This window comes from Perca flavescens, chromosome 2 (genome assembly GCF_004354835.1).
Source record: "Perca flavescens isolate YP-PL-M2 chromosome 2, PFLA_1.0, whole genome shotgun sequence".
Lineage (NCBI taxonomy): Eukaryota > Metazoa > Chordata > Actinopteri > Perciformes > Percidae > Perca > Perca flavescens.
Genome location: NC_041332.1, coordinates 26,015,380 through 26,025,905, shown reverse-complemented (window position 1 = coordinate 26,025,905; position 10,526 = coordinate 26,015,380). Strand labels below are relative to the sequence as shown.

The 10,526-nt window shown below is 43.6% G+C and overlaps 1 protein-coding gene across 1 annotated transcript; it reads left to right on the top strand.

Moving 5' to 3' along the window:
• Positions 1-415: 415 nt before the first annotated feature.
• Positions 416-9,044, top strand: LOC114571830 (uncharacterized protein C4orf54-like). Its single transcript, XM_028603033.1, is given in 3 exon segments — positions 416-4,176; positions 4,178-4,867; positions 8,327-9,044. Coding segments are annotated over 2 exon segments (4,329 nt in total). The 5' UTR covers positions 416-513; the 3' UTR covers positions 4,844-4,867; positions 8,327-9,044.
• The last annotated feature ends 1,482 nt before the right edge of the window (positions 9,045-10,526 follow it).

Below are 10,526 nucleotides of genomic sequence, written 5' to 3'. Positions count from 1 at the left end.
TGTTCACGTTTGAAAATGGTACACAGCCTCCCATAGGCTAATTTGCAGGGGGGGGGGGGGGGGTTACAACCTCCCCAATAATCCAGTTTGGCCCAAAAACCTATTATAAATTCCTTCACATAAATAAAGACGTGTGCACCATAACATGATGCAGAAAAGGCACAAATAGTTGCAGAAAAATTCACCAGAATGCAGAAAATGAAATGTTTGAAAGTGGAGATCGACCCCCCCACCCTCCCAATGTTGAACCCAAAGTTACGCCCTTGCAGCCTCCCCACACTGAGATTCACACCAGAGAGAAATCATCGTGGGATTTTCCTTGGGACTCCCCCAATCTCTCTCTCTCTCTCTCTCTCTCTCTCTCTCTCTCTCTCTCTCTCTCTCTCTCTCTCTCTCTCTCTCTCTCACCGTCCTCGCCTTCCACCCTCCTCGTTCCTCCAGCATGCAGAGTTTTCCGTCCTGTGTCGGGATAACATCGTAAACGAGGACCACCTGACGGTAAGACCGGTCCAAATGGAAGCAGCGGAGGAAACTCTCACTTACCGAGATGACACCCTACTTCACAGGAAGCTGCTCCCAGAGGACAAGCATAAGGACAACACGCGCAGTAAGGGCCACGCCAAAGAGACAAAAAGCGACGAGTCCAACTATGTGGACCTGGACATGAAACCGGACGGCGCAAAAACAGTGAAAGTTTCTTTCACTGGCGAGGGAAACCAGCTGTCTGTTATCAAATGCGATAGTTCCAAGCAGGGGGAGCATGACGAGGAGGGTAAAATGATTTCAAAGTACATTGTTGAAGAGCAGTTAGAGGACAAGCAGGCAACCTTCCCCGGGCCTGTTTCGGGTGAGCCTCCTTTGGAAACTCTGACCAAACGTCCCAACGCCGATCAGGACTTGGAGAATGAGAAGCAGCGCCAGGTCGAGCTCGACCCGAGCGACTGCAGTGAACATGTATGCAGTGAGAGTGATGAGCTCCAATACACGGACATGTATCTGAACAGCAAGACGGAGTCTGATGATGGTGCCAGTGCGGTGCTGTCCGACCACTGCGGCTCCGACACCGTGGAGGACGAGTCTCACTATATCACCACGCACGAAATCCAGCTGACCGAGCTCGATCACGACGTAGATTACGACCTGGGGAGAGGGACCTGTTGGGATCTTGAAGACGACAACCTGGTGTATTCCTTTGTGGATTACGCATCGTTTGAAAGCGATGAAACGCAGGAGGGGACTTTGATACTTGAGGGCAGGAGCCAGGCGAAAGTGCAGGCTAATCTTGGTGGAGCGGTTGTCAGCACCGAGCAGGAGGACAGTGATCTTTGTGACTCGGACAAATGTGCCAGTTCAGATGAAAGCGTGTGCAAAAGTTACAGCGGAGAAGCTAATGCGGGGAAAATTCATTTATCAATAAAAGCATCCTCCAGGGCGGTAAATGAACCTGTCAATTTCTTTGATAACAGCACCTGTGGGTACACAAAACACTTTGGAGACGGGAGCCACGTCTCTTTTGTGAGCTCTGGCTCCAGAGTGGGGCCCTTGTGCGACAGAGCCCAATACTTCATCCCTGCTCCGGGCCGTCAGCACCTTGCATCCAAACTAAGACGGAAAGATATTAATGAGTATTCCAGCGGAGCGTCCAGCTCCATCAGTGAGCTGGACGACGCTGACAAAGAGGTGCGTAATTTAACCGCCAAGTCTTTCCGGAGCTTGGCATGTCCATACTTCGATGCCATTAATCTTAGTACATCTAGTGAGTCCTCTATGTCTGAGTATGGGCTAAATAAGTGGTCAGCTTATGTGGACTGGAATTATGGAAACATATCGCGGGGAAGAGAGCGGAGCGTAATTGCGCACAAGACTTCCAGCGCAACTTGGGAAATGAATAAGACTGTGGAGAATAAGAGGCATGGTAAGTCTATTACCGGTATGAAAGCTCCACAAACCAAAATGTACGCACTGCACAAGAGAACATCTTCTCAACAATCATCCTCTTCTAGCAAAAAGATCGAACTGAAAGATCCTGTTCAGTCAAAGCAGCATGGAGTCACGCTGAATTTCCGCTATAATGTTGAAGCGCCTGAAGGCGCCAGACGTCCAAAATGCTCCAAGAAAGCACAATCCAATAAGGTTACTGGGGCTGTGTTGACCAGGTCAGGGTGTGAGATGCAATGTCATCACGCAGATAGCATGGAGGATACACACAAAAGAGCTGTTTTTGCATCAAGTCTATTAAAAAATGTGATTTCCAAAAAGATGCAGTTTGAACAGGAGCGCAAAATGGAGAGGGGTGAAATTTGTGACACATACCCAGCTCTCTCCCCGACTTTTCACCTCAAAGATCAAGATGGGATGAAAGACAGTAGTCAAGGAAAAGGCTTGCAAAGACAGACATCAGAATCAGGTTCAGGTTATAATTCTGCTGATGATCAATGCCTGGTGGGCAGCAGACCCGCTCACTGTGAGTCTGCAGAGGAGCAGAAAAGCAACAAAGATGATTCAGAAAAGGGACAACAGGAGCCTCCAAAAGCATCCCTCAGCCACAGTCAAAGTAGTGCATTTAATTTACTGAAACAAGATGAGCCAGAACCTGTAAATGAACCATCTGTAACTGACACACAGACCACAGCAAAAGGATTAGACACCAGCAGCATGCTGACAAGACTGCTTTTTGTTCCAAGCTGCCAGCTCCTTTCAAAAGAGAAGGATTTTACCAAAGACTTGCAAAGCTGTGCACCTGTCACAGGCGGACCTGCTGGCCCACAGAAATGCGAAAAAGAGTTTCAAACAGGCAATAATGGAAACATAGTAGGCAAAGAAGAAAACAAAAAGGGGGGAAAAACGCCTGAGATAAAAATATGCCTGAGGAGTGTGAAGGAAGATAAAGGCTGTACACTGAATATTGCCAACCTGTTAACCCCTAAACTAAGTTTCAACACTGTGAACACATTCAGAGCAGCAGGTGAAGCCAAATGCCACGTTTTGTCTGCTTCAGATAAAATCCCAAACTTCACAGTTAGAGACATAAGAGACACCAAATGCAAGTTTCAAACCCCAATATATCAGGTCAGAGATGTCCGTAAATTGGTAAAAAGTTCATATCGCTTTGTTTCATTGGAAAATAGTGAGAGTAAATGTTCCACAGCAGCTGATAAACTTGAGGCCACAAAGGAGCCAGTTAAGCATGTATCACCATCTCCTATTGTGATTAAATGTCACTCTGTAAAAACAAAGGTTAAACAACAGACAGCTGAGGTGTTACAGACACAAGCAGAGGCAGGCATCTCATCTAAAACATCTCAAAGTGAAAATACACCATCACATTGCACAGCCAGTAGGGTGCCAATTGTTGTGTCAAAGCAGCTTCCCCCTGACCAGTCAGAAATTCAGCCAAATATTGAAACCAAACTGACAAAACAGAGGCAGGAAAAGTTTGCATGTGAAACGGCTGAAAGGAGAAACGAGCCCAAAATACCAAAACAGGCCGCGTTAGAGAAGCTTAAAGCTGCAGTCAAAACAATGGAGCAGCTTTATGTTTTTGATAGAAATGAATGGAAGCGTAAAACTCATGCTCCACAACCAATCACAGATAGCCATGTGTTGTCGCTTATTGCCAGAGAGGAGCAGGGGGCAGAGGAGCTTGAGACAACAAACACTGACAGGATTCCTCAGTCACAGGAAGATAAAGGAGCTCTGAGTATCATACATGTTCCATATAACCATGACACGTTTCAAACACAATCACAGCAAAGTAAAACATTTAGTAACAAACACGTCCTTCATTTTGGCAATAAGGCACGTGTCAGCATTAGTTCAGATAGTAACCCTATTCCACAAAGTTCTGTGCCGCAAACATCAACTATGAAAAGCTCCAAGACACCAGTGGCTCCACTGTCGGTGAAAATAGAGCCCCCAAAACACAGCCAGGTGGAGCCGGGAAAGGTCAAAATCATTGCCACTAATCCCACTGTCGCACAGGCCTGCTCAGACTCTGAGAACTATTTAACCATACCGGGGCTGGGGTACACAAATGAAATCAAACTGCTGAATCAAGAGCCTGTTTTGAGGGAGGTGATTTCAAACAATAGCCAAATCAAAACATGTGACAGGCAGACACCTGAGCAAAAAAAGATATCCGTTAATCATGGAGTACCCAGCTTCAAGCATCTACCACTCGGGGCCAAAAACAGGGCCTCAAGCACAGCAGCAGGTGTTGTGTTTCTCTCCATCTGTCCCGACTGTGTCACCCACACCTTCTACTGGAGAGGCAGTCCCACAAACCCAGCGCAAGATGCTCTTGGACCCCACTACAGGCCATTATTACCTGGTTGACACGCCCATACAGGCCGCCACAAAGAGACTATTTGACCCTGAGACAGGCCAGTATGTGGATGTACCCATGTCCCATTCTCCTGTGGCACCTGTCACCTCTGTGCCTGTCTCTTTGTCCCCCCTGGCCCTGAGCCCAGGAGCGTACGCCCCCACCTACATGATCTACCCAGGTTTCATCCCCTCGCCCACTCTGTCAGCCCAGGCGGTGTTGCCACAGTCGCCGTGTCACTCTGAGGATGCAAGTGGAGAAAAGGTAAAAAACGCCAGAAGCCCGAAGCCAGAAACGAATGCAGCAGGCGCAGAGAATGTGTATTACAGTGCAAAAGGTGAGGTTCCACAAGGACCACTGCAGCTTCCTGTAAGTTTGGGACATGTGAGCGCCAGAGGAGGTGCAGCAACCTCTGACAGGAAGCCAGTTATCAGCATCACAACGCAACAAGGTCCAAGAATCATCGCACCACCCTCCTTTGATGGAACAACAATGAGCTTTGTAGTGGAGCATCGGTGACCAAGGCAACATCTCATCATACATGTAAGTTAGCACATACTCACATATGTCCCCTTGACTCCTACTACCATTCTTCTTTGTGTCTGTAAGTGAATGTAAATGTGATTTTATTTATTTAACATCTTAATACATTTGATTGAAACCAGATAAAATATGTATTTTTATATGTTGCACACACGCTTACTGTCAACTTTACTGAACCCATTAAATCCATAATGTTAAATGCACAACAACTGTTGTGTGTGCTATATGGTAATGGAGGTGTTTAATTCAGTCACATTCATCATATAGCACAGGGGTGGGGTGGAGAACATACTAAGTACATGTATTATCGCTCAAAGTTGTAATGTTACTCAGTTTAAATATTTCTTAATATTTGTTTCATATTGCTGAAGTAGAAGTATGTTTACTTGTATGCAAAGCTAACGATAACTTAAAAAGTAGTCTCATTTGAAGACGTCTCTGACTTAGTTGGTTGCATAGAACCATAAAAGACCATAGCCTAGCTTTGGTCTTTTTCCAGAGCTTTCATCTGTGTCTCACTGATCTTCATCAGTGGATAGCGTATGCTATGTGGAAAGGGAACCTTGAGCTAAGATTATTTTGTCAAATTAAATTAAGATAAAATGCTTATTTACAGGGATTTAGGAAATTGGCCATTGTAATAATGAAAAATAAAAATAAATAAAAAAAATGTCATGAAGGTAAAACATTTATCAAAAATGGACATTTTTGAGATCCATAGTTTTTAGGGCCGTGCTCATAAAGTCAAAAAGCGACTCAATTACAGCAATGAGCCTAGTTTTGTAATTTGTCCCGTTCCACTCCTCTTAATAAGTTATCCATTCCCTAATTTGACAGTGAGATTTATATGGTTTGGTGTTTCAAGGTTGTTGAAGCTGAACCAAAGGCTCTCATTGTACAGTGCGGTGTAACACTCGCACATCGTCATCACGTGTACTACATACGTTTTTTTCCTTTTTCGGTTGTAAATGTTGCTAAAGCAGCAGTCCAGCTCGGCTGCTTCAGCAGTGGCATGTCTATGTTAATAGACATGCAGTAGCTTCATGACAGGTAACCTGATTCCACTGGGCATGCTGGGATTTTCAGCCTCGGCCCGGAGCGAGTCGGTTGAGTTCCCTTTTCTCTGCATTACACATCGTCGGGCTATTTCAATAGTGCGAGACAAGTTTGTTTACATGCTTTATTCTCAGGGTTGGAAAGTGTTACAGGAAAGTATTCCAGTCAGTGACACCTTACATCAGGCTTTTCTTATCAGTCAGTTTTAGAAATGCTTTAATTACTTGGATAACATTACAGTTAATAAATGTGTTTGTTCCTTATTTGCATTTTATGCTAACAATCAGTCAAAAAAGAGCTAAACATGTAGCTTAAAAGTTCAGTTCAAACAAATAAGGAAAAAACAAAATGACCACTTACCTTTATGTAGCAGACAGTTTTAGTTTTTTTGTAAAGGTTTATAGATTGGTATATTCCACAAACTTCAATAGATTTATTTTAAAACTTTGTCTGACTGACTTACATACTTAAGTAATAGCATAGCAAGGTCTGTTGATTTTCTTGAGTGGCCGAGAAATTGTTTCTCGTACCACAATTCAACTTTACTTGCACTGACTTAGTAACATAAGTATTAGTGTTAGAAATCTCGAAACCTCAGTAAATAAAACCAAAACGTTCTGTGTGTACAGTGGTCACTTTGGTACATGTCAGACATGTCAAGCTCATCTATAAGCTTTACTTTTTCAGGGTCAGCTCCAGCTTGACCTTTAGCTGCAATGTGTACCTCTGCTGTGATTTGGGCTTAATGCTAGCTTGTTAGCATGCAATACTTACCATTAGCAAAACATTTACATATATCACATTTACTAAGCTTGCTTGGAAACAAAAATTCAGTTTTTCAAATCTTGTAGCTGTCTCAAGTAGAGCTAAGTTAAATATTAACATCCTGTTTAAAAATGTATTACACACACAACACACTTACCACATTTAGTATGTAAGGGACAATGTAGAGCAAGCCAGTTATTATTCCTTTCTCACAGCAGACATTTTGACTCGTCACAGCAGAAAAGGCACAAGTGTGACGAATAACAGTAATTGAGTGTGGCAGTAATCCGTGAACTGCATGCATAGTGCAAGTAACTGTAACACCAATGTGAAATACAACCATTATTATTTTATTACACCTGTGCTTTTCTCACTATATTTCTCAAACATTATTAAAATGTGTTCCATAATCAAAACTTTATAAACAATCAAAAAACATGAACACATTTTAAAGACGAGAAGGATAATGGAATTGATTAAAATAGAAGTGCGGTTAAGAAAATAAATCAGTCAAACGGACCAAGGTATTTAGAGGTTGGCCCTGTCGGTGTGAAGAATTAATAATGTTGCTTTGCCATTGTTTGGTCCTGACTCTAGGCAGTTAAAGACAAGGGAGCATACTTTGCAGCAGTGCAAAGATTTGAAAATAGTAATAATGTCCTCAATTCTCCTGGTTCCTACTTGCTATCCAGTAGACATTTTGGTAAGGTCTGACAGGAGACAACTTCAATAATCTATCCAGCTGGTGATGAAGTTTTTCTAAATGGACAAGCAGGCAGAAATGCAGAAATATAGAAGGAAATACAAAAAGACAGACACAAAGAGTAATTCCCCTCTCTCTTTACACCGTTAAATGCTGTAGCCCAAAAAAACGTAACATTAATTCTCAGTTTCTCATACACTTATATACAGTATATAAACAAACTTACAACAAGTCACAGTCCATTCTCAGCTAATGTGTCAGAGCAATAATACAACTGCAAGAGCATGAAGGACACATGTCAGCTGGATGCGTGGCAGGCAGGGGCCTAGCATGGGGTTAAATAGTGGTGTGAAGAGGAACAGAAGGGGTGTGTGTGCATGCGTGCATGCGTGCATGTGTGTGCGTGCCGGCATTCGTGCGTGCGTGTACCTAGTGGTGGTGGGGGTGTTAGTCGGAGGAGGGACGCGGGGGCATGGCTGGGATAGTGATGCAGGAGGAAAAGGTCAGGCAATGTAAAGTATTTGTTGTGCTGATACAGGAAGAGGACAGCTGCTTGGAGAGATCAGATGCTGCTGCAGCTCCAGCTTGGAAGCGAGTCTGCGGGGCTGAAATGGGGTCAACTTTTTATAGCCCCCTCCCCCTCTGCTTTTTCCTAAACGGGGAGAAGGAGGTGGAGAGCACTGTCGACCTCCAGCACTCCTACGTAAACAAATCGAGCAGCGTGCCCCTGGCAGTGATTTGACTGAATCTGGTCAGCTGACTCAGAACCATGAACTACAGGCTAAAAAGTCACATTACATTGCTTTAGGATAATGACTTCTATCATAAACTGGACAAAAACTAAATCATGTTTTTGCCTCTAAAATCCCAGCTTTTTTCATTGCATCCATCAGAGTTTAACACTCATTTTATGTCTTCTTTTATGTCACCTCCAGACATCTCCACCAAAGAATCTGCCTTCATTCACCGTAAGTGCAGTTTTCACCCCACCCAACTGTGATCTACCCCGGAGGGCAACTTTCACCAACAACAATATTTTTATCCCCACTCTGTTGTGTTGTTTATCCTTGCAGCAGACATTACTGTAATCCCTATGCATTGCAGCACTTTGTAGGGTATACGCATTAAGCCACGTCCTCTGGCTGATGCTCTGCCATGTTGCTATATGAAGCTGCTTTGTAACACTTTCCATTCAGCTGCTGTCTAGAACTTTTGAAATGCTGTTTGGGCCCTGCAACATGTCTATTCAAAAGGAAACAAAGCAGGCATTTTATAACAGTTCAGTGTTAGTCATTATTTGCTAAGCCACTATTTTATTATTATGAATTTAATGTTACCATGTCTTTAAAGCGAGTCTATGTAACTTTTGAAAGGAAAAACTTAATTTTTAAGCAATAAAGAATAACCTTGCTGAACTCAATAGACTCAGGGGATTTGATGCTACAACTTCTCTTGTTTTGGTTTGACCATGTTACATTAGCTAATGTTGGCAAACTTGATAGATATAACTGACATTAATGAGTCAGTTTACTGACATTATGTCTCCAGTTGTGCTACTGTTACACTCTATTTTAGGATGTCATGGATTAAAGGTCCCATGACATTCTGCATTTTGGATGCTTTTATATAGACCTTAGTAATACTAAGTACTAGTACTAATACTGTATCTGAAGTCTCTTTCCCAAAATTTTAGTCCCACAATGAGCTTTCCTTAGGACGTGCCATTTCTGTGTCTGTAGCTTTAATGCTATTGAGGAGGAGAGAGGTAGAGGGTGGGGGTGTGGCCTTGACCAACTGCCATTTTGCTTGTTTGCAAGCCATGATGTCTCTCTCTTTGGCATGGGCGGGGGAAAGGGGAGGTAACCTTGCTCCTTATGACCTCATAAGGAGCAAGATTCCAGATCAGCCCATCTGAGCTTTCATTTTCTCAAAGGCAGAGCAGGAAACCCAGGGCTCAGTTTACACCTATCGCCATTTCTAGCCACTGGGGGACCATAGGCAGGCTGGGGGAACTCATATTAATGTTACAAAACCTCATAAAGTGAAATGTTCATGCCATGGGACCTTTAACGTTTCATTGGTTTTACCAAAAAGCCTTGCTGCCTGTTTATTCCAGCGGCCTAACAAGGTACTGCAACTAAAATAATCCCTAAATGTCCAAAAATATTTTCCATATAAACCGCCATTATTAAAGAGACATCGGTAAAACTCCCACTTCCCGAATAAGTTTTCCTGCATTCCAGGAAAAGCTTGGGAAATTGAATCAAGAGTGTGCTACTGTATGTTTAAAGCCTCCATTGCAGAAGGGACTCCATGGAGTTGTGGCTAAAAGGTCAACCAAAGAACCTGCCAGTGGCGAAGGAGGCTGTTAAACTGAGAAAGAGGTCCTTTCAGGCTTGTTTGGCAAAAGGGATTCCTGAGGGAGCAGACAGGTATCAGGAGGATGGGAGGACTGGAGCTTCTGTAGTCACAGATGCAAAAACTGTGTAGGAGGAGTTTAAGTAGGCCATGGAGAACAACTTTTGGTCAGCCTTGTCACTACCCGATTTGTACCAATCTATTCAGGTCCTATCTGCTAACCCAGTGGTTCCCAACCTGGGGTCTGGGCACCCCTCAGGGGGGCGGCAAAGATCACAGGGGGTGCGCAAGTCTTTATCTGGTTTGAGGTTGAGGTAAAAAAAAAATATTTGCACATGTTAAACAAATTATGATAATACACTAGAATATATAATGTGTACAAAAGTCTGTATAAAAACTATATATTTTTGTTCTCGCTTAAAATTGTAGGCAGGCTAGTATGCCAAACCTCCAGGACCTCTTAACCTTTGACCCTTGCTGTCATCAGGTCAGCTGCTAGCTGCTATCATCCTCGTTTTGCCGCCATGGCATCACTATTTTATGAATGAAACATGGAGGAGAAACGTCAAAGTGCTGATAACTCCTCTGTATCCAAAAAGAAAGGAAGGCTCTATCTCGAGAGTTACCTCAACTTCGATTTCGGGGGGGACATGAGCAGGGGGGGGCGCCAAGGAAAAAAGGTTGGGAACCACTGCCCTAACTAATTGGCTATCCTGACCCTAACCATTCGAGTTCAGTGCCTAACAGAACGAATCGGATCTTAGGTACAGATCAGGT